The following is a 23217-nucleotide window of genomic DNA, read 5'->3' on the forward strand; positions in this document are numbered from 1 at the left end:
ACCCCATGCTCATCGTTTTACATTGGGCTCTCTGAGGCTCTATTTTTCTTTAGATTCTCAGAAATCATTTTTACAGCTGGTGTGACTTGTCTTCTTTAAGAATATACCAAACCCTTAAGGCACATTGTCATGGTTTAACATTGTTTTTAGTTAAGGAAAAATCCATGACCTATGGAAGTGGAATCCCTGTAAAGACCTTGGTTCTGTCTGGTCTGAAGGAAGCTGCCAATCAGCTGGCTGGTTTTGAATACTGACACCCTGTCAAACCACTTAAGAGAGCTGAACATGCCTCTGCAAAATCACATTTAAAAAGAATAAACCCTGGGAAAAACTCTTGTTTCTGGCTTTTGTGTGGGTAACTGGACCTGTACTGTGCCAGGCCCTGCTCTGCTGCAGTGCTGGCCAGGCCAGGCTTGCTCCGCTGCGCAGCCCAGCCGGCTCCGCCTGCGGCTCAGCTGAGATTCTGCCATGCACAGTTCAGCCACAGCTAACAGGCCAGGCCAGCTCTGTTTGGCTCCAGCTGTGTGCCACCGAGCCATTCCGCTGGCACCGTGGAAAATCTCGCGTCTGAGAGCAGAGGTGGCCCCGCAGCCCCGCACGGAAAGCAGCCCTGTGGCTTCAATTGACCATGTAGGGGCCAGAAACCAGGTGTGCGGCTGGAGTGGGCACTGCCCTGCAGCGATCATGTGGCCATCCGCAGGCCCGGACAAGATATTAACTCTTTTTTAGTGCACAGATTAAACTTGCAGACATCAATCCTTTCTTGAGAGAGAGAAAAGGAAAGGGTGAAGACATGTAAAGTAAACAACATGGAGACACCAAGGTTAGTGAAGAAAGAGTCAAATCCCAGATGGGAGGAGAATGAGGAGATGCCTTAGTCTTGAGCTAAAATTCTCTTGTAAGTCTATGGTGAAGATATAATTGAAACACCAGAGTTTTTGGGTTTTTTTTCCCCTGTGACTCATGGAATGCACTGGGGCGATCTGGGTGGCGTTCTAACCACGACTATGAGCAGGGGCACATATGTTGAAGCAAGCAGATGTTGAAGTAGCTGTGATCCAATGAGAAGCTTGAACAGAGAGAAATGAGAGAGATGAAAAACCTTGCCCCAGGGATGGAAGAAGAAAACCTCTGTTCCCAGAGATAAAAGAAGAGAACTGTTGTTTCTGTACTAGAACAGCTCATCCTTAAAATTGCACCCCAATAAGCTGAAATGACCCATGGTGATAGTTGTGGGAAAACTACCAGAAGGTGGTAGGGACTTCATGATTGCAGATTTCTGGGAAGGGGCTAATAGTGAAAATTAAAACCTCAAGAAAACTATGGAAAAGTCTTGTGGAAAAGTCTCCATGGCATGGCAGGAGAGACTCCTCTCCCTAAGCAGACTAAAGAAAGATTATTTTAAAAGTGGTAAACTGTCTGAAAATACCAAATTTGTCTCTTTACGTATTCAGTGGGAAAAAGAAAGAAAAGTTGGTGGGCAGAGAAGTGGTCTGAAGGTTTATTTTGATTTTTTAAATTATTTTTTCTTTTATTTCTGTTAATAAAGTTTCTTTTGAAGTTCTGAGCCTGCTTTACTTTCCTCCTAATCCTTATCTTCAAAGCAGAAAATGAGCAATTCTAGTGGGTATGCTGGCATTTGACCAGCACTAGACCCCATTATTAGGTGCATTGTCCAAGAAACTCGGCTTGGCGAACAAAAATGGCTACACTTAAACTGGTATTCCTGCCTGGTCCAACTGAAACTGCTACACACATGCACATAGTGCACTTTGGGGGAGTTCTTGGAGGCTTTATTTGCTGACAAATGTGAACTGTGGCCATTGTGTTTTTCAGTGGGTGAGTTTGTAAGTGATGTCCTGTTGGTGCCCGAGAAGTGCCGGTTCTTCCACAAGGAGCGCATGGATGTGTGTGAAAGCCACCAGCACTGGCACACTGTGGCAAAGGAGGTAATGGATCTACTGGGACAGGAGGGTTTATTCTGGATCTGTCCACTTGGATGTTTGTAGAGTTGGAGCATAGCAGTTTCTCTCTGTATTGCTGTTCCTCTGTTCTAGTTGATGAACTGAGGCTGACAACAAGGAAATAAAAGTTTAAAAATACTCAAGTGACTTAAAAAACCTAACTAGCAATTGAGTTACTCTTCATTAAAAACTCTCCTAAATAGCTTATCCATATCACAGAGGTAGGAATTGAAATCAACTCTCTTGGATACTGCTTTGACCAATGGTTCATCTATCTTTTTTTTTTTTATTTCCCTCCCCCCCCCCCCCCCCCCCCCCCCCCCCCAGGGTGATGCAGTGAGCATAGGATAGTTCCTGTTTTTCTTGCACATTTTGCTTTAATGTACCTTCTGCTGCTGGGGATTTGGTTGGGAGGGCTCACCTGGGAGCAATCTGAGTTTTGTTGGGATTGATTAGTAGAGGTTTTACACAAGAGATGGATTATATTCTCAGAATAAGTCTAGCCCATGATTTTGGGGGTGGTGGATTTGTGTTTTTTCTATCTGCCGAGCTAAACTGTTGCAAAAGCTCTGCACTCCCATTTGGTGCTGGGATAATAAAAACAAGATCATGAATGGAAAACAATGTGCATGTTTTCCATTTTATAGAAGCATCAGTTGTAGAAACAGCAACACAAAGACCAGTTAAGGATGCTTCACTTAAAATTCCTTTTTCTTTAAAATCATGTGAGCAAAAATCTGTCTAAATAAAGCTGTACTAGAGGAATTGTCTTTTAATTGAGGGTAAACTTGTTAATGTGTAGAAAATTGAAAAATCATTTACTTTAAATGTAGTTGGAGAACTTTTCCAGCAATATTTGGCACATTTAAAATCAGTGTTGTAACAAAGCAAAGCACAAAAGAGTTCTGATGGGCATAGTAAAGCTTTTCTACATTCTTTTCTGGGCACCTCTAAGCCAAGTATTTCCTTCGCTTAAGAGAAGTGTGTAGACATAATGTTGAAGCATAGTTTACATTTGACTTTTTCTTGAATTATCTGATTGATTCTAGTCTTTCAGCATGGTAAAATAATCTTGACACCAAGTCCATTTGAGTAATTATTCACTTCCTACAAAGTAAAGTTTAATAGATAAAGTTTACTGAACTGACCAGCCCAGAAGAGAAAGCACCCTTTCTGGCTCTTTCAAGTGTTCTTCTTTGAGTCGATGCAAAATATTTAGGTTTTTTTTCCTGAACTTTGCTGGGTTGACAGACCATCAGTTGTTGGGGCCAGGGTGTGAAATGTTAGCACCAGGAAGTACCAGGTGTTTCTGAACTTGGGACTTTTGTGGTTTGTGTTTTTTTGTTTTGGTTTGGGGTTTTTTTTGTTGGTTTTTTTTTTTTTTTTACACTACAGATTTCCATTCTCCTTTGACGTTCGGATTTAGGTCATATGTTGCTGTTGTTTTTGCTGTAAAACTTAAACCATTCTTGCGATCTCTGGTAGGCAAACTTGAGCTTTATCCAAAGGAAGAGCATGATGCTGAACTGACATGAATGGGCTCCCCTTTCAGGCCTGTCTGACAGAAGGGATGATCCTGCACAGCTATGGGATGCTGCTGCCCTGCGGAGTGGACCAGTTCCACGGAACAGAATATGTGTGCTGTCCTCAGACTAAGGTTGTGGATGAGGCTCTGTCCAAAGAGGAAGAGGATGAGGATGAAGATGAAGACTATGACCTTTACAAGAGGTAGAGGTCTTACTGATGTGGGTATTGACAGCTTTGGACATGAAGCTGCTGCTTGGGAATATTTCACACAGCAACTCCCTTGTAGTGAGGCTTGAGCAAATTGCTATGCTTCTGAGTTTCTGAAAGAAGTGTCTTAAGCCTGAAGAGAACAAATGATTTTGCAGTCCCCCTTTTACTGGAGGAGCTAAACACCCCCTCTCCCTTCATACCTGTGGAGAGTTGGGGTCATTTAGCCTCGAGAAGAGAAGGCTTCAGGGAGACCTTAGAGCCCCTTCCAATGCCTGAACAGTCTCCAAGAGAGCTGGAGAGGGTCTTTGGACAAGGGCCTGCAGGGGCAGGACAAGGGGGCATGAGTTCACCCTGCCAGAGGGGAGTGTTAGATGGGATATTGGAAAGGAATTCTTCCCTGTGAGGATGGTGAGGCCCTTGCACAGGCTGCATAGAGAAGCTGTGTCTGCCCCTGGATCCCTGGAAGTGTCCAAGGCCAGGTTGGATGGGGCTTGGAGCAGCCTGGGGTAGTGGAAGGTGTTCCTGCCCAGGGGAGGGGGTGGAACTAGATGGGCCTAAAGGTCCTTCCCAACCCAAACCATTCTGGGATTCTATGGTAGGAGCCTGACTCAAGGTTAGACTTTCACTTACTGAAAAACAGAAAGAGGCCACATGAAGGCAGAGCCATGGAGAAACTCTGCCTGCAGCAGTGGGAGTGTCTGTAATGAGGGATGTCCTCTTGCTGTGAGTGATGGGCTAATTAATAGTTAGTACACTTACTTTTCCCGTTTCTGGTGTTTCTAAAACAGATGGAAAGAATCATTATTCAGGTACATCCAATTAACCTTACTCCCTAATTTATCTGTGTCCCTCCAGTGAGTTTCCTACAGAGGCGGGTGTAGAAGACTTCACAGGAACAGCTGTGGAAGAAGATGAGGATGATGAAGGGGAAGAGGAGGAGGATGTGGTGGAAGACCGTGATTACTACTATGACAGCTACAAGGTTGATGACTACAATGAAGAGACCCCCACAGAGCCCAGCAGTGACAAGGCTATGGCTGAAAAAGAAGTGAGCAGTGACATGAAATGTAAGACACCTTCTAGTCCACAGGCCTCCTGCTCCCTTGAGATAATTCCTGTTGGCTGTCAGTTAGTGATGGGGTTTTGATCAAGTCGATAAGTGCCACTTGGAAGTTTTATTTGCCAGATAAGTTAGCAAACAGAGGAAAGCTGATGATGCTTGTTTCAAGTGTTGAAATTAACTCTCTAGAGCATGGGCCATATGTTTCCAGATAAACAGCAGTTCTGCTGGCATGAAGCCCAGTGTGTGGCATGTTGAACAAGCATCTCGTGAAGGTGCAGTGATGAGTCAGAAAAGCCATATCTGCAAATTTTGGAAAATCTTAAAGGGACATTTGTAAATTTAAAATTTGTAAATTTAAAATCTGGTGGTTTTATACCAGCTTAAAATGAGGAAGTTGAAAGTGGTGGGCCATACTTTGCAGATGTGCCATCTGGTCATTTAAGGGTGAGGAGCATCCTTGGTGCTGCCTTTGCAACACTTCTCTTCCACAAAAGAAAGTCAGCCAGCACAACTGCCCCAACTTTATTATATGTTAAGATAGGCTTTCTGCAGTAGGATAATCTTCTGTGCTGGTGGCAGCTTTTGTTGAGTGGTAGGTGCCTTTGCAGAGGGCTCATGGTGTGATGCCTTAGCATTATGTGATGTCCTACACTTTGCATGTAGAAGTGTCTGCAGAGGAGGGAGGAGCAAAGAGGGAAAGAAATTCAATTAGCTACAGATTACTGAATCATTGCCAGCAGTTCTCACATCTTTTTGGTAAAATGCCAGCATGCTGCAGATAATTTTCCTTGCTGAAACAAGGCTTAGCTCGTATGTATACAGGGCTGTTGCAGATCTGCAGGTTTTGTAAGAGGCTTGGAGGAATATGATTGGGGTGTCTGTTTTGGGGGTATACAGTCTTTTTTTTCCCTGAAGTACCATGAACAGTTGCTAATTTATACACTGTATCTGCTCTCTTGCCTTAAAACAGCCCAGCTGCTATTGCTGGCTCACCATGAAGCATTCCACATGCCATGGCTACATGGAGTTTTAATATTTGGTGCACAGATGTTTCAAACCTTAAAACCTCAGTGTCTGAGGCTGGCATGGAGATCACTCCCTTTGTTTAGCCTGCTTTTTCACTTACCTCCTACACCTGCCCTGTAAGATGTGGAGTGTCTGTCCAGGCAGAGTGCAGTGAACTGGACATCTTTTGATGCTTTAAAGCAGCCCTAATTGACTGGCTTTTCATGCTTCTGGTTTTATAGAATGGAGGGTCTCCCACTGGGGTAGCTGGGGCAAAAATCTGTGGCATCAGCAGAACAGATTCCTGTTGTCCCAGCCCCTGGCTCTGGAGAAATCTCTCACAGGTGAGAGCTCCATTTAGAGACAGAGTGAGCTGCTTGGCTATCTCCAAAGCACCACGTGCAGGCATCTCCCTGACCAGTTTGTGAAGGATGCATTGGAATGTTAAACCCCCCAAAACTGACAGAAGCCCTTGGGTTGGTGCAGCAGCAATGCTGAGGCCACTGCCTCAGAGGAGGGAGCGAAGTAGAGCCACCTCTGCATCATGTAAATCGCTCATCAAGGCCTGTGCTCCTCACTAGCTCATGTTCTTACCCATCTCCACACAGCTGTCTGCTCCCAGGAGGCCATGACAGGGCCCTGCCGGGCTGTGATGCCTCGTTGGTACTTCGATCCTAACAAGAGAAAATGCATTCGCTTTATATATGGAGGCTGCGGAGGCAACAGGAACAATTTTGAGTCAGAGGAGTATTGTATGGCTGTGTGTAAAAAGATGAGTAAGTCCTGCCTCCCACTGGCCTTTTGCAGCTGGCTGCTGTCTGTCTGGCGTGTGGTGTCTCCTCCTTCCCTTGGGCAGTAGAGGACCCGTCTGTAGCTTATTCCTTTGGTTCTGGTGTCTGTCCCTTTGCAACAGTCTCCTCCTGTCTCTGCTTCCCTAGGTCAGTAGGGTGATTGTTTCTCAGGAAAGTACCCCTCACCATATGCTGTCTGTGCTCCCTGGTGACTTGCAGCTCTTGCTGAGGGCTCAGCTGTCTTCTTCCAGATCTATAACAGGGACCAGGGGCTGTCTCTGACCTCTTGCCTAACTGGCTTTTTAATCAAAATATATGTAAGGAAGCCCTTGCTTTCCCCAGTCGTGTTACCATGCATACGTTTGACAGTAGGTCCTGAAAAGCAGGCTACTGTTCTCCTGGTAGTAGGCATTTTCTTGCTACTTTAATTTTGGAAAATATCAGACCAGTAGTATAGAATTCAGATTCCCATTTTCAGGTTGGTATGAAATACAAATCACAACACAACAATGCCTGTGTTTTTGAGTGCTTAAGGTTTTTGGCACCAGTTTCAACTGGCTTTTATGTCAGATGATAAAACTACCAAAAACATTTTAACCTCTTTATTAATCTTATTATTGAACTCCAGCACTTCCACTTCAGCTACCATTAAAGCTTTTGAAAGGCTTTTTGTGTTATCTAGGGCTTGGCAGCCTGACTATACAGCCATAATCCTGTTTACAAAATGTGCTTCATGCAAGTGCTTTAGATTGGGGTGATCTAGCTGAGGTGGTGAAAGAAAAGATGCGGATGTCAGGAGCTTTTTGTACAAAAGGTTGTCCTGTTACAGAAGAATTTGGGGCTGGGAAGAGAGTTCTCTGTATCCAAACCTGGTTCAGGAATGCCAGGAGCAGGGCCAGAATATGGGATGGATATGACATTGTCCCTTGCACGCAACAGTAGTGCCTGTATTGTATATTGTCATTATTTCCCCCTAGTTAGAGGGAAGATTGGTGGATGCAGTGCATGCTGAGCTCTTACTCAGTGTTCATGCTGAAGTGCCAGGTAATTTTTTTCTGAAGCATGCTGTCTTTAATGACATGTTGGAGGTTTTTCCACCCAAATAACTAATGTGGGTGACAGGTTGCCTTAACTGTCCCTTTGTGCCTTCCCTCAGGTGATGGGTAACAACAGAGTGCATCATGTTTGCCACAGATCTTTCAGAAAGGCTCTGGTATGTGTAGTTCCTAAAACCATAGCACAGGAATACTTTCAGCACTTCCTGAACTGCAGTATACGAAATACAGAGCCCCTGATGTGGATTCTGTAAATGCTTGAAGTTTATCAGTTCTGAAGCTTTGTTTTTCCCCTTGTCGAACTTGGATGTCTTGAAGTTACAAACCATCCAGTGTATTGGACAAGTCACTTTGTCACACTGAGTTTCCTTCTGTTGCTGTCTTGTCTAATATCATTGCCTGTAAGTCCTGCATGGTGCATCTGGTAGGGAAGGTAGGTTTGAAGTGCAAATTACTGGTTTCGTTCAGATATATTGTCAAACTCCCTAATCATATTAATGATGTCTGGAGCCAGCTTGTCAGCAAACAGCTAATGCACAGAATGTCACTTAAACCATCCAAAGCCAATGTGGAAGGGAAGGGGAAAGTAGTTCTGTATCCTGTCATGCCAGGCACTGTGTTTCTGGAGCTGAGTGCTGCTCACCTCAGCACTGCATAGGCCAAGCAGTGCTGGGAGCTGTGGTCATCGCTGCCATTTGGGCTGGTGGAGCTGATGTTGGACAGAAAATTGGCACCGTAAAGATTCTAAAACGGACTCTGGAAGGTGGTGGTTCAGTAGGCTCAGCTTGCCAGACTATTAATTAGGCAGGCATGGAGAGTCCTTTCCTTGTACTCTGCAATCCAGGATTGTGGGTTTCTGACTGTGCTTACCCTTCCCTCTTCATGTAGTGCCAACTGATGATGTGGATGTCTATTTTGAGACTCCTGCTGATGACAATGAGCATGCCCGCTTCCAGAAGGCCAAGGAGCAGCTGGAGGTCAGGCACCACAACCGCATGGACCGGGTGAGTGCCAGCCTTCAGGCTTTGTGCTGTGTGGTTGTTTGTGTGTCGGCTGCTGCCCCTGTTTTACTGGAAAAATTGGTGGTGAAGTGACTTACTTTCCAGTTTCCAGCCTTCTGTGTGTTTCTTTCAGTATGACCACACCATGGGAGTCAGATTTTTATTTCTCCGTTGTTGGGAGAGAGACATTACATTGATGCTGGGAATAAATTCTTTATTCAGATGGTGCTGAAGCCCTGGCACAGGTTGCCTGGAGAGGTTGTGGATTCCCCATACCTGGAAGTGTTTAAGGCCAGGTTGGACAGAGCTTGGAGCCATCCAGTCTAGTAGAAGGTGTCCCTGCCCATGGCAGGGAGTGGAACAAGATGAGCCTTCCAGCTCATCTTGGATGTCCCTTCCAGCCTAAACCCTTACGGGTTTCTGTGAAGCTTGGCTTGTTACTCAGAGGGATTAAGTGCTAGGCTTAAACCCCACAACAGCTCTTTTGTGCCTTCAAAACCCAGGCAGGCTGTGCTAGGATCTGCCTGTGAAGGCAAAGGAGCTCATAAAGATAAGATGTAAATTTGTGTCTTGTTCATGTGTTCTGTCCTTTTCCTGTCCAGGTGAAAAAGGAGTGGGAGGAAGCAGAGCACCAGGCTGTTAATCTCCCCAAGGCAGAAAGGCAGACTCTGATCCAGGTAAGAGTGGAAGGAACTAAAGGGGAAAGTTACTGAGAGAGATGGCAGTATTCAGAGCTAAAAGACAGCTGAGATGCAAGAACAGCCTTCCTGCTCTGTCAACAGTGCCTTTTGGAGGAGGTTTGATTCAATTGTTTGCTTTGATCTTTAAACTGGAGATGATCAGGTCCTTTCCTACACACACTAGTAGAAAGTGATCTTACACCTCAGGCATAGCATCAGTGGAGCCAAATTGCAATTTCAGACCTTTGGCCTGTTTTGCACTAACACTGGCCTCAGAGCCTGGTTCAGAGTCAGCTCTGGCTCTCTGGACACACATTTCCTGCTTGGGCAGACTTAGTGAAAACAGCTTAGACAGCAGATGAAGTTGATTTGCTGCCAAAATGCTAATCTTGTGCCTTATGAAGAGAGTTCAGTTGGACTGTGAAGTTAATGAGAGATTGCAGTGTGGGATCATTAGGGGAAGGCTCTTCTGGCTGTGACAACTCTGTGAATTTGTCTCAAACCAATATGCAATGAAGTGATTGACTCCAGCTTTTAACCCCGCTTTGGATTTTATCCTGGAACACAGTTTGTCTCTGCATTTTTTAATATAAATCACTGTTTGGAACTATGCACAAATGCAAAAGTTTGTCATTATCTCTGTTTGAACGTTGCACTTAGTGGACTGTTCTGGTTGGTTTGGAAATGAGGGTTATGACCTTTCTAAAAGAGTACAGAGAGATTTGATCTGAAGGTGTGCTGATGGAAAATTTGCTATGCAATACCTTTGTAAACTTCTGCAAATTTAAATTAATGGCTCCAGGCTGAGGGGATCATTCCTGTTTTTGTATTGCAGGGTTGAGAGAAAGAATTAATATTGTATCAGTTCTTCAGCACAGCCTGAATCTCCCTCCCCAGCATAGTCTTTATGTGCAAGGTCCTTTTCACTCTTCAAACCTTTGAAGTGGCTTGTGAAGGAAGTTTGGAAAGCAAATTATCACTACTGAATTTGCAGAGATGAAATCTTCATCAGCATTTTTCCATGCCTTTCTCTCCTAACTGTAAATGGGTGGGATGTGGAGTTTTACCGTCTTTGTTAGTTCTAAGGAGTTTCAGATGGTGTTGATCACAGAGTGCATTTCACACACTTCTAGCACTTCCAGGCCATGGTAAAATCTCTGGAGAAAGAAGCAGCGAGTGAGAAACAGCAGCTGGTGGAGACTCACCTGGCTCGTGTGGAAGCCATGCTGAACGATCGCCGTCGCATCGCCCTGGAGAACTACCTGGCTGCCCTGCAGGCTGACCCACCACGTGTGAGTTTCTTCCGTACACATTTTTCCAGTAGGGTAGCATTGGGTAGGATGGCAGGTGGGAATGTCTTGTTGAGAAGATTGCCTTTGACTTGAAGAAACTGGGAATTGGTTCCTAGGAAAGCTTCTTCGTTGTGGAAGTTGGTGTTGCAGACTTAGCAGTGGGTCTGTAATTGACTCTCACTCCTTCCTGCCTGGGGAGAAAAAACTCTGCTTTGTTTGGTGTCCATAAAGCACAGTTCGTAAGATGTGATGTTCTGAGTCATACTGACTTAAAATTAAGTGTTCTGAATCAAACTGGCTTAATTTAAAAAAAAAAAAAAATCCAGGGGATGAGTGCAGGTGTTAGATCTGTCCAGCAGCAAATTGGGCTCACCCCTGAAGTGCTGTTTTCAACTGTGGGTTTGGGGTTGACACCTGTGGTTTGACCTATTCCCTGCTCCTGTCCTCCAGCCCCACCGCATCCTGCAGGCCCTGAAGCGCTATGTCCGTGCCGAGAACAAGGATAGGCTGCACACCATCCGCCACTACCAGCATGTCCTGGCAGTGGATCCAGAGAAGGCTGCGCAAATGAAATCCCAGGTATTGAGGGGGTTTCTGTCAAGGGAGCCATTATTGTCCAGCCCTGGGGCTGTTGAAGGCTCTGGAAGCTGTGTGTTGCAACTTCATCCTTGTGGAGCTCTCCCTCTCTCCTGTGCTTACTTCCTGTCACCAGACATGATCGCTGCATGGTTTTCCTTGGTGCCTGACAGTGTTAAAAATTGAAGCTCTGTTTTATACATTGTTAGTCACAGTGGCAAGTTGAGGGGTTTGGACCTACCTCACTATCAGTTTTATGTTTCCTTTTATCAAGCACCCCTGAAATGTATTTGCTGGGGACTTGGTTTTCTTGAATAGGCTTCCTCACTTCTTCCAAGTGTCTACATGTTTCTTTCCTTAGGCTTGATCTTCATAGTGCCTATGTTTGTGATTTGTGGGAAATCTCTCATGCCTCTGTAGCGTTATTGCCTGGTTTCCAGCACATAAATCGTAACCCTTTCCAGTACTTGATCAATGTTGTTAGCTTTATCAGAAAGTCTGGTTTTGATGGGTTTATGTTGTACCATTTGTTAGAGAAAATCCATTAGTTATGGAAGTGTTTCTCTGTGTGGACTGCTAACTGCTTTCTCTGAACCCAACAGAATGAATCAACTGGCTAGTTTTGAATATTGGCAACCTGTCAAACCACTTAAGAGAGCTGAACATGCCTCTGTGAAATCACACTTTAAAAGAATAAACCCTAGAAAAAACATTCTTGCTTCTGGCTTTTGAACAGGTAACTGGATGCTGGCCAGGCTTGCTCCGCTGCGCAGCCCAGCCGGCTCCGCCTGCGGCTCAGCTGAGATTCTGCCATGCACAGTTCAGCCACAGCTAACAGGCCAGGCCAGCTCTGTTTGGCTCCAGCTGTGTGCCACCGAGCCATTCCGCTGGCACCGTGGAAAATCTCGCGTCTGAGAGCAGAGGTGGCCCCGCAGCCCCGCACGGAAAGCAGCCCTGTGGCTTCAATTGACCATGTAGGGGCCAGAAACCAGGTGTGCGGCTGGAGTGGGCACTGCCCTGCAGCGATCATGTGGCCATCCGCAGGCCCGGACAAGATATTAACTCTTTTTTAGTGCACAGATTAAACTTGCAGACATCAATCCTTTCTTGAGAGAGAGAAAAGGAAAGGGTGAAGACATGTAAAGTAAACAACATGGAGACACCAAGGTTAGTGAAGAAAGAGTCAAATCCCAGATGGGAGGAGAATGAGGAGATGCCTTAGTCTTGAGCTAAAATTCTCTTGTAAGTCTATGGTGAAGATATAATTGAAACACCAGAGTTTTTGGGTTTTTTTTCCCCTGTGACTCATGGAATGCACTGGGGCGATCTGGGTGGCGTTCTAACCACGACTATGAGCAGGGGCACATATGTTGAAGCAAGCAGATGTTGAAGTAGCTGTGATCCAATGAGAAGCTTGAACAGAGAGAAATGAGAGAGATGAAAAACCTTGCCCCAGGGATGGAAGAAGAAAACCTCTGTTCCCAGAGATAAAAGAAGAGAACTGTTGTTTCTGTACTAGAACAGCTCATCCTTAAAATTGCACCCCAATAAGCTGAAATGACCCATGGTGATAGTTGTGGGAAAACTACCAGAAGGTGGTAGGGACTTCATGATTGCAGATTTCTGGGAAGGGGCTAATAGTGAAAATTAAAACCTCAAGAAAACTATGGAAAAGTCTTGTGGAAAAGTCTCCATGGCATGGCAGGAGAGACTCCTCTCCCTAAGCAGACTAAAGAAAGATTATTTTAAAAGTGGTAAACTGTCTGAAAATACCAAATTTGTCTCTTTACGTATTCAGTGGGAAAAAGAAAAGTTGGTGGGCAGAGAAGTGGTCTGAAGGTTTATTTTGATTTTTTAAATTATTTTTTCTTTTATTTCTGTTAATAAAGTTTCTTTTGAAGTTCTGAGCCTGCTTTACTTTCCTCCTAATCCTTATCTTCAAAGCAGAAAATGAGCAATTCTAGTGGGTATGCTGGCATTTGACCAGCACTCTTCCCGCTACATCACTACACTGTATTTTACTTCTGAACAGCCAGAAAATCCTTTACCTTCTGCTGGGTAGTCTATGTGAATGTTACTTCAAACCTGGCTTTTGTATTTGTACAAGTACTTACAGATACTCCAGAAGTCTTTGGAATTATGTTGATATGTGTTTTCGCTTGTTTTAAAATAGTGAAAGAGGTGCTGGAAGGCCAATTCAAAATTCACATCAAGAATGGTCTGTTAACACTGAAAGATCTGTTTGGAAGGATGTGCCCTTTCTTAGGTTCAGAGAGAACTCACTGTCCTTTTGCAGCTTTAGGAATGTTTTCCTCATCTCAGTTTGTGGCTGGTATGCTGCTTTGGAGTATCTTTGAATTCTACAGTGCACAAAAGATAAGTAAGAAGAAGAAAGAATGGAGAGCTTCAGGGAGACAGTGCAGTGGAGCACATTTAGTGCTGCCCAGAGGAAGAAGTAGGCACTGAGGAAAAAAAATGCATAAAAAACTGTATAACCAAGAGATAGAAATATTCTGGGTTAAGGGTAGGAGAAAGTCTGAAGCCTGTTGCTGTCTTTTCTGGTGAGGGACAGAGTGATGTCACAATGATTTTCCAGAAGCAAACTTCACACTGGAAGTTGGCAGATTCAATGGGTTCCACCTTTCTTCTTGGTGTTGGCAGTGCACATTCACCTTGTGTCTCCTGATCTCCCACTGCCTGTGGGATTCTTCTTAAGCTGCACATCCCCAGGAGGAGTGGTGGCAACTGTGGTGGTTATGATGGTGCTTGGCTCTCCATGTGGAATTCGTGGTCATGTTTTCAGACGTGTCAAGCACAGCCCAACCCAGCGCTTAGTTCTGCTGCTGCTACAGCCCAGGAGAGAGTGTGTGAACTCTGTTCTTAAGCTAAATCCTAAACAGTTCTTAATTGATTCTGAAGGCTGCAGTGTCAACAAATTGACATGCGAGGGATGTGGGTGAATTTCCATTGACTTTACCTTTCACATGCACTTTTAAGCTCCTCAGTCGATACAATCTGCCACATGCAAAGTTAAATTTTCATCCTTGTTCTTAAAGGTCAGGCACACATCAGACTGTGAAACAGGTCCATCTCACTCTAGCTTTTTGCAGTGTTTGGCCATCTATATAAATGTTTTCCTTGCTCTCCTTGATCCCTGATTATGCAGCACCCTCTTCAGGTCAGGCGTGACTTTGATGCTGGATTTAATGTGATTGGGAGGAGTGATTTGAGCTTGCCCAGAGCTTGAATGTATTGCTCAAAGGAAGGGAGAACACTGCTGCCAACGAGTGGGTGTAGGACAAATGTAATGCCACAGTTGGTTTGAAAGGCACCTTTGTTCTGAAACCAGAGCTGATAAAATTTCCTGTCTGCTCCTTTTACTTATGTCTTTTCTAGCAGTCAGGAATGATAATCCATTTAATAAAGCTGCTACAGGAGATGAATTATGACTATGTTTGGCATATGAGAAATACCAGATTCAGTGGCATTTTAGTGTTTGCAGTGGAGAGCTGATTACAGTGAGAGTCAGCTAAATCCTCTCTTACTCCCAGCATTTCACAAACTCCTGAGTGCACCGTCTCAGATGGCCAGTTCCTGTGAAATGTGAGAGCACTGGTCACGGAATTGGACTGGATGGATCTGTGTCCCCTGTTGCCTGTCATGGCAGATCCACCAGTAATAGATATTTTATTGAGCAAGGAAAGAGCTGCTTCTCTGAAGTGACTGACAGTTTTTGCTTACCAACACATTCTTTTACATCTGCAGGTGATGACACATCTTCATGTGATTGAGGAACGAATGAATCAAAGCTTGTCTCTGCTCTACAAGGTGCCATATGTGGCTGAAGAAATCCAGGATGAGATTGGTGAGTGTGTATGCCAGCCCCTCTGCTGCTGTGTTAAGACTCTCAAGTTTTTGTATCCAGTGAGCTCCCAAAAGATTGCTCTCTCCTTTGAGGGGCTGCCCTTGACACCAAGTGCTTGGGCTCAGGCTCAGGGAAGATACTGTCTGGATGTTACAAAATAGCCAGTCAGAATAGTTTGTTCCAAGAATTTTCACTGTCCCTTTAAGAAAAAGTCAAAAGTGTTCAGAATAGCAAAGCAGTCTCTCTAAGGGAGATGAAAAAGATCCATTAAAAAAGCCCAGATACGTTCTCCCCTTGTAGGTTAGTCTCATCTTGCCAAAACCTCTTGCCACATCAAACTTCTTGGCCCTTATTTGAATGCATTTCTAACCAACGCCTTTACTGAGAAATCCAGACGAAATACACAAAATAACATAACCTGGCAGCCCTGAGAGCAGTGTTCCTCTGTGGTCCTGCCTCAGCCTGGTTCAAACCATCTGCCCCTCTCTGTCGCTACCAGGTTTCATGCAGTCTGTGTAATAATTCCTTTTATTCCTTTTAGATGAGCTGCTTCAGGAGCAGCGTGCAGACATGGATCAGTTTACATCCTCCATTTCTGAGTCCCAGGTAGATGTCAGAGTGAGCTCTGAGGAGAGTGAAGAAATTCCCATGGATGGCAAACCTTTCCACCCATTCCAGGTGAAAACCTTCCCAGCCTTGCCTGAAAGTGAAGGTATGTGGAACCAAACACTGGATTTACTGGTGGTTTTCCTTAGACAGTAGGCTCAGCTGGAACAGAGAAAGCTCCAATCTCTTTGGGTGATGTAGAGTAAAGCAGTCACCTTGACAGAACCCCTCACTCAGTGGAGAAGCAGTGCTGCAAGTAATGTCTGCTGAGCTGTTCTAATGATTTTCTTATACTTCTCTTTGCAAAATTGTGCTCTCTTTTCATTTTGCAGTGAATGTTAAGTTTTTACAGCGCATCTTGACACTGGAATTAATTTTCAGTCTTCAACAAAACGTTCTCGTGTAATGTTAAATCTTTGTGCTGTGACCTGTTGAAGGGCTGAAGGAATTCTCTAGTTTTTTTAAATATGTATATCTTTTTTTTTTTTTTTGTATCATTGGATGTTGACAGCTGCTCTGTGTGCGTGTATTTATTTTAAAAACGCTTGAACAGAGTCCTGAGTGTAAAGCAGTAGGCTAAAAGCTTTTCCCAGGGTCTGAGTCAGAAATCATGCACAAGCCTTTTTTCCTTTCTCTCTTAATCTCCTTTCTCTGCTATTTTTGTTTTTGTTTTCCCTCCTGCTAGATCCTCAGCCGGATTTGTACCATCCAATGAAAAAAGGTTGGTTCCAAGCTGCTCCCTCGCAGTGCTTTTGATCACTCTCCTACCTCCTCAATGTGTCTGATAGCTTCATTTTAGTTCCATACTCACCTTGATTTTCATTTTGCTGCTTTCATTTAGACCAGTCATGTTCACTTTTGCTTGTTTAGGCCTAGTGTTAAAGAAGCCAGCTAGTCTGAGCATCCAATTGTGTGTGTTCCTCCCTGATGGGCTCACAAGGGTCTCAGAGTGCCTGGAGTGGCTCTTAGCCCTTAGGGAAGGTAGCCTTAGCCAGTGTCTGCAGTGGTGCTTTGCATCTCTCCATTTGTGACACTTCTCAGATTAAACTCTTCTGTGCTGGCGGGGAATAGTCCAGAGGCTCTTCTGCCTCCTGTGGAACCTGTCCTTGATGTGCCATGACGCCACAAAACTTCAGGACAAAAACTTTCCAATCTAAATGTCCTTATGGAGTGCAGCTAGTATGGGACAGATAAATCAGGAGATTCCTCCTCCATGTTTGTGCTTTCCTCGGCATCACCTTCCCACACGTAGCATCTCTCCATACCAGCAAAGTGTTTTTGGTTTTACATTTCTCCCTTAACTCAGGATTAATTCTGCAGTAGCCCAGAGCCTGGCTAAAAAGCAGCTTTAAGAGCAGCATAAAAATACTAGCATTAAATAATGTCTCTATTAGTGATATGGAATCAGGGAAGGATCAGTAGAAGAGGGGGGAGGCTCTTGCGGAGTAGTGCTGCATGAGCTGTGTGTGGAGTAAAGCCAGTGTTTTAATCTGCCTTTGGTTCCAAATATATTGTGTAGATCTGTTTCCAAATATATTGTGTAGATCTGAAAGGAGAGCAAAAGATTTTGCTAATAACTGTTTCATGTGAGCACACGTGGTTTTGTATCACAGTGAAGACAAAATAGCTTGAAACTATTCTTGTTATCCACATTTCTCTGCAAATGTAAGTCCCTTTCATCCCTGGTGTGGAACAGTGTACAGTGTACTGACTGCTCTGGCAAGAATTGGAGCAGACTTTAGTTTGATATTTTATTTATTGAATTTTTGGACAATTGTTGCATTGCCTTGAGGATGATAAATTTGTGCTAGTTCTCCCTGTTGGGGTAAATATAAGAGTCTCTGATGACTTGGGGACAGCAATTGTCCTACACTTGTTCCTCCTCTCCCTTCCCTTTTCATTGAATTGCTCAAGGGCTTTGAGGGAGTATTGGGTTGGTGGGGTAGGGGGGGGGATTTTGTACAGGTGTGTGTTTTTGGATTTTTTTTCCCTGTCAGGTATATAATATAAACTGTGCCTTTGAGCTGCATAGCACTGGGTCTTTTACTTGGTACTGCACACTGAGACAAATAGCAGAGCTCAGTGCAGCAGCTGAACTCTCAGCCCTGTAGACTCTGCTGGGTTGGCTTCTGAGACTGGAATAAAGCAACCAAAGGCCAAGCTATAGGCCAGAAGCTGATACAGTAGTTCTGTACAAACTATTTGTGACTGGTTTCTCCTGAAAAGCCCAATCATTGACTTCCATAATAACAACCTGCTTTGACAGTTGAGGGAAGCCAGACTGGCAGTCTTGGCCGTGCTTTGAATCTGATTACTGCCTCCGAAGAAAAACATGATGCACTAAAACCTGAGATGTTTCATAGTGAAATGTTATTTCTGTGGTGTTTTCAGGCAATACAAACTTGTCACTGTAAAAACTTGCCTTGAAGCCAAGTAGCCTGTCTGTGCATCTCATCAAAGAAAATGTTGCCAATTCCAGCAGCAGTTGAAATGTCTTGTGCACCTTGCAAGCTCAGCAGTTTGTGCAGCGTGGGGGGTTTGCAGTCACCAGCAGAGCCTGAAGTGCTGTAGTAGAATTTCCCCCATGTCATTGGAAAGATCCACTGCAGGTTTGAGGCTTCACTGTCCTGCTTTTGCACTAGTTCATCACAGGTCATTACATTGTCCCCACCACTAGTGGTACACTGGTGTTCTAACATGCCATGTTATGTCAGAGCAGTTTGCATCAGACTCTTACTGATCTGATGTATTTATAAATGCTTTGGATCAAAACAGTTTATGCAGAGCCTTCTGTTAATTGATATTCTTCTCTTGAGCCAGTGCTGGTTCCAGCCTGGAAATGGAGTAGTATTGTTCTGGTACAAAGGCTGGTGTAGTTCTCTGCTCCTCCCTTCTCCTGGGATTTATTGGTTTTGGGCTTGTGCCAGGTGTGGGACAACAGCTCATTACAGAGCCTTGCTGGGTGACCTTGGAATTCAAATTCCCATTCCTGAGGCACTTGCTGATGTGCCTGATTCCAGCAGAATGGGCAATGCTGAAAGCATTCCCTGTGTGCTGGCTTTTGGCAGAGGGATGTGTGTCTGCTCCTGTTCAGGGTCAACAGAGGGATGTTGGTGACCTGGGGTGACACCTGCAGCCCTTACTGCATTCACTGTGTGTTACACCTTGTCTGGAGCCATCTAACAGAAGCACTTAACTGTGCGGTTTGTCTGAATTGACACTTCAGCCTGATTTTGGTGATGAGTCCTATCTGCTCCTCTCATTGCCACCTCATTTACCCTCATTAACAGCCCTCCTAATCACTTGTCACTGTAGTTTGTGAGCTGCCATCTGACACAGCAGCATGAGGACAGGTTAATACTCAGTGGTCTGTGCAGTTAAACATACGATCCATGGCAGCTCCATGCAGAGTAGATGACCCTTCCAAAATGTTCCGAAGGGCTTATGGGCTCTCCTTGCTCTTTTGGTGCAGGTTCTGGCATGACTGAGCTGGACGGGCTGATTGGTGCTGAAGAAAAAGTGATTAACAGCAAGAACAAGGTGGATGAAAATGTGGTGAGCTCTCCACCCTTATTTTGTGAAGCTAAACCTGCTGTGGACACTAATTAATAGCAGTGGCTTGTTTCCGTGTCTCATTCCAGCTCACAGAATGTCAGTGTGTTCATTATCCATATGGTGTGGGGGAGTCAGTTTTGTGACTATTGTAGGCTCTTAATAATGATTATCATCAGAAGGGTGGCAGGGGAAGGGAAGGAGAGAGCTTCAGATCTTTGGCAGTCTGATGCTGAGAACTCTCAAGCATCAGACCTTTTGATGTCCCTTTATTTTCACTAAGTTCACTGCCTGAACACACCAAATGTTGGTGTGTTCCATCTATGTTCCCACTTTTTTTTCATGGCAAGGGAGGCCTCACCTTCCTCTGAAGGTGAGAAAACCAGCAGGAGTTGTCTCTATCTACAGTGTCAAGAATTCTTTAGGTTCTAGTGAAAGACATTTGACTCAGTTGCATGGGTTTATAAAAATTAAAAGCCAGCTTTGAATTTCTTTTCAATACTGTTTTAAAGCCTCAGGTTAGATCTTACATAACAGAAATGCTGGGTCCAAAGTTAGCACCTATTTTTTTATTGGTGTTTTTTTTCTTTTCCACTGGGGCTTTAGTCTGAAATAGTCTGGAGGTAACTAGCTGTAATACTATCGCAATATTATCTCTGGTGGCTCTGTGAGAGTTGGCGAACATTCCATGCTGTTGAGAGCAAAGGGGAGATGGTAAGTGGTCCTGAGCCTTTGCTAGTGTTCATTAAATGTCTCTTGTTTGTCTTCCTCTTCCTTCCCCTCCTTGTTTTGTGTGGATCCTTCCATAAAACACTTTTGTGGCCGTTTTTAGGTAATTGATGAAACCCTTGATGTGAAGGAGATGATTTTCAACGCAGAGCGTGTCGGAGGGCTGGTGGATGAGCCGGTATGTTTGTGGCTGCTGAATCCAGGGACTGCAAATTCCTAATGCTGGATTTTGATGACCATTTTTACTGAATTCAGGATTTGGTGCCTGGATGCCTGGGGGCTCATGCAGAGTGAAACACAGTACAGCCCTTCTGCATAAAGATGTAAACAGTGGATACACATTAGATATTAACTTGACTCCTACTGCAAAAGTGTTTTGTGGGATAGGGAAGTGATGTGGGCCAGTGTCTGTCCAGAGCTACTAATTGGGGAAAGAATTTTGCATTGGTTATCGTTTTGGTGGAATATGCAGAGGTGAAATATGTAGGGGTGGAATACTTAGGGGTGATATATACACTGTCTAGTGTATAATCAGTCATATCTCGATACCACAGATGGTCAAAGACCTTGCTAGTGGCCATGGTTTAGGTTTATGTTCAGCAGTGCATCTCCCTTATTGCTCTTCCTCAACCTGCGCTGTTTTCTTCCCTCCAGGATAATGACAACTCCCTCCGTGATGACTTTGGCTTCAGCAGCAGTGCCCTTATTGGGCTGTTGGTGATTGCTGTTGCCATAGCTACTGTTATAGTCATCAGCTTGGTGATGCTGAGGAAGAGGCAGTATGGGACCATCAGCCATGGAATTGTGGAGGTGAGAAACAGCTCCATAACTGAGGATGAAAATAGTCAGTGTTGAATCACATGTGTGTGGGGGTAGAGAATGGCAGGAGCTCCCAGGCCATGGAGAGTTCTGCTTCTGGCTGGGTAGGAATTAATTCTGTCCCTGCTGACACCATCATTGCTCATTCCTCAGTGTGCAGGTGCCAGTCCCGCGTGTGCTGTGCTGGCACCTGCCACTCCAGAGTTGCATTTGCTTGTCACTAGGATTTCCTTAGGCTTTCCTGGCTGGCTCAGGGTAGGATTTAGCAGTAAATGATCTTTTCAGGCAATATCTTTAGCAGGGCAGCCAGTCAGTCAATCCGTAGCAATTTGTCCTCCTGGCTAATTGACAATTAAGATGTTGTGATTGGCAAAATACTAAAGAGCAGCTCCTTCTTCCTTGCACATTCCTATTACAACTTAATGGAGCCCAGAGAAAGCTGCTTTTCCAACTTTACCCCACCTATGCATTAGATCATAACAACCTCTTCAATGAGAGAAGTGGGTCCTTGATTTGCAGTGTTGGCTGAGCAATGACAGATTTGTGAGAACATCCCCACAGGGGATTGGGTGGGCAGGAAGCATCAGCTCCTGAACAAGTAATTCTGTTAAACAAATTACCTTTTGCAGTTTACCTTTTTCACTCAGTGTTTGTCTGTTGCCTCTTGTTTTGTGGAATCAATCCTGGAAGTGTCTCCTTGACCCAGTATCATGTGTTTTTCTCAAAGGTTGACCCAATGCTCACCCCTGAGGAGCGGCATCTGAGCAAGATGCAAAACCATGGCTATGAGAATCCTACTTACAAATACCTGGAGCAGATGCAGATATAAAAGAGATGAAGATGCAATAGCCCCGATGGGAAAAGGTGCGGGGCGAAGGGCCAAAGTGGTCCAGTGTTTTGGATCAACTACTGACCAACAGTTGCTTCAAGAGGACTTCATCTTACATTCAGAACTCCTGGATCATTAAGACTATAATTACTACTGTAGAGTTGCAATTTCCATTCTTTAAAATGGGTGAAGAAATGCTAATATAACAATATGATATATAAATCTCCTTAAATGGGAAAAATTGATCTATTGCAGATATTTGACTGAGATGTAGTTTTCTTTTTTTTTTTTTAATAATCTGAAAAATACCAGTTCTGTTGTACTGTTGTCTGATACAAGCTCTATATATATAAAAATGGGAAATGTTGATTTTCATTTCTGATAGACCACCTGTATATTGAGGGTTGTTTGTACCAGCCCACCTTCAAAAAAGGAGACAGTTGTGGCTCTTTGGTCATTTTGGCTTTTGTATATAAAGCATTATTTTTTTTTTCCTTTTTTTTTTTTTAAGTGAATTTCACTGGGAGTTGCAAAGAGATTAATTTAGGGATAGGAGCTATTACAGCATAAGCAAGGAAGCAATTGGGAATGGTAACTAACAAAATTCCTTATAATGAGACAAAAAAAAAGATAAAGAGAAAAAAAAAAAGGAAAAAACCCCATCTTCATATGCCAGTCGTGTGCACCCTGCTGCTTAGCAGCTTGGGCTCTAGGAATCAAGACTCCCTGGAGGCAAGGAGTTAAAAGGCTTCTAGCATCTCTGTTTATAGTTATTCTAGTAGAATGTTAGAACATGGTTTGTGCATACTTGGGTCTGCACATTCCCCTTCGAGATTCAGTTCTGCTCTAGAGTTGAAAGTTCTGGTATTGAATTGAAATCCTCTGTTCTCAGCCAGTTTCCTTCAGTACTCACCTGGCATTAACAGCTCCCTCTTGCTACTACTTTCTAATTTCCCCAGCTCTCCTGCCTCACCGACATGGTAAGTAGTTAAGAGCTGCAGGTTTGTGAGCCTTTGCATCTCCCTGGGTGATGTTGGGCCAGAATGACAAATCACTGCAATAACTGGGACCTTGGGAGCTGACAAACACAGAAAGGTCTCAGCTGGGGATGGAAGAGAGTGACATGTTGGGAAAGGGATGCTGCCTACTTTAAGGGAAATAGGATGCATAGGCCCCAAGAAGACCAGAAGGGGCATAGTTCCACTCACCATCATCATGTCTTTGTAATGCTTGTATAGTTGGTGTTGATGCTCACGGCTTTTTTTAATCTGGGGGTTCTGGTAACCTGTGGTGTATTTTTTCTATTTTTCCTGTGACTTTATTTTTTCTTCCCCTTTCCGTGTTTCTTCCCACTATGCACAGATTTACCTGCAAACTCCTTAGTGTGGTCTGTGGGAAATGTACAAAGTTTAAACACATCAATAAACACTTTAACTTCCAGATTGCTTCTTCTCTTTATTCATGGATTCGCTCTAATTCCCCATCCTCCCGCCCTGTCATGCCAAACTCACAAAAACTTTCTCTGATGGTGAGAAAGACTGTACAGGTACTGATGTATAACCATGCCTGGAGTCTTTTGTGGTATTTCCAGATCCTGATAACCTTTGTGGAGAGGAGGAGGCAGGAAGCTAAACCAACAGCTGGATCCGGAGT

At 44.2% G+C, this 23217-nt stretch overlaps 1 protein-coding gene across 7 annotated transcripts in view; it reads left to right on the plus strand.

The window, feature by feature from the left end:
- Positions 1-23004, plus strand: part of APLP2 (amyloid beta precursor like protein 2) — a 49282-nt gene extending 26278 nt beyond the window's left edge. The window contains exons 4-18 of one of the 7 annotated variants that reach the window (XM_059867308.1): positions 1837-1949; positions 3517-3692; positions 4557-4768; positions 6378-6545; positions 8504-8619; positions 9219-9293; positions 10430-10588; positions 11039-11167; positions 14930-15029; positions 15571-15741; positions 16321-16356; positions 19108-19190; positions 20020-20094; positions 20571-20726; positions 21463-23004. In XM_059867308.1, coding sequence (XP_059723291.1) covers positions 1837-1949; positions 3517-3692; positions 4557-4768; positions 6378-6545; positions 8504-8619; positions 9219-9293; positions 10430-10588; positions 11039-11167; positions 14930-15029; positions 15571-15741; positions 16321-16356; positions 19108-19190; positions 20020-20094; positions 20571-20726; positions 21463-21564 — 1871 coding nt within the window. In that variant the 3' untranslated portion in view covers positions 21565-23004. The remainder of the gene's footprint in view (positions 1-1836; positions 1950-3516; positions 3693-4556; positions 4769-6377; positions 6546-8503; positions 8620-9218; positions 9294-10429; positions 10589-11038; positions 11168-14929; positions 15030-15570; positions 15742-16320; positions 16357-19107; positions 19191-20019; positions 20095-20570; positions 20727-21462) is intronic. The other 6 variants (XM_059867309.1, XM_059867310.1, XM_059867311.1 and 3 more) reach the window with 6 other exon arrangements.
- Positions 23005-23217: the final 213 nt, after the last annotated feature.

Source organism: Haemorhous mexicanus, chromosome 24 (genome assembly GCF_027477595.1).
Source record: "Haemorhous mexicanus isolate bHaeMex1 chromosome 24, bHaeMex1.pri, whole genome shotgun sequence".
Lineage (NCBI taxonomy): Eukaryota > Metazoa > Chordata > Aves > Passeriformes > Fringillidae > Haemorhous > Haemorhous mexicanus.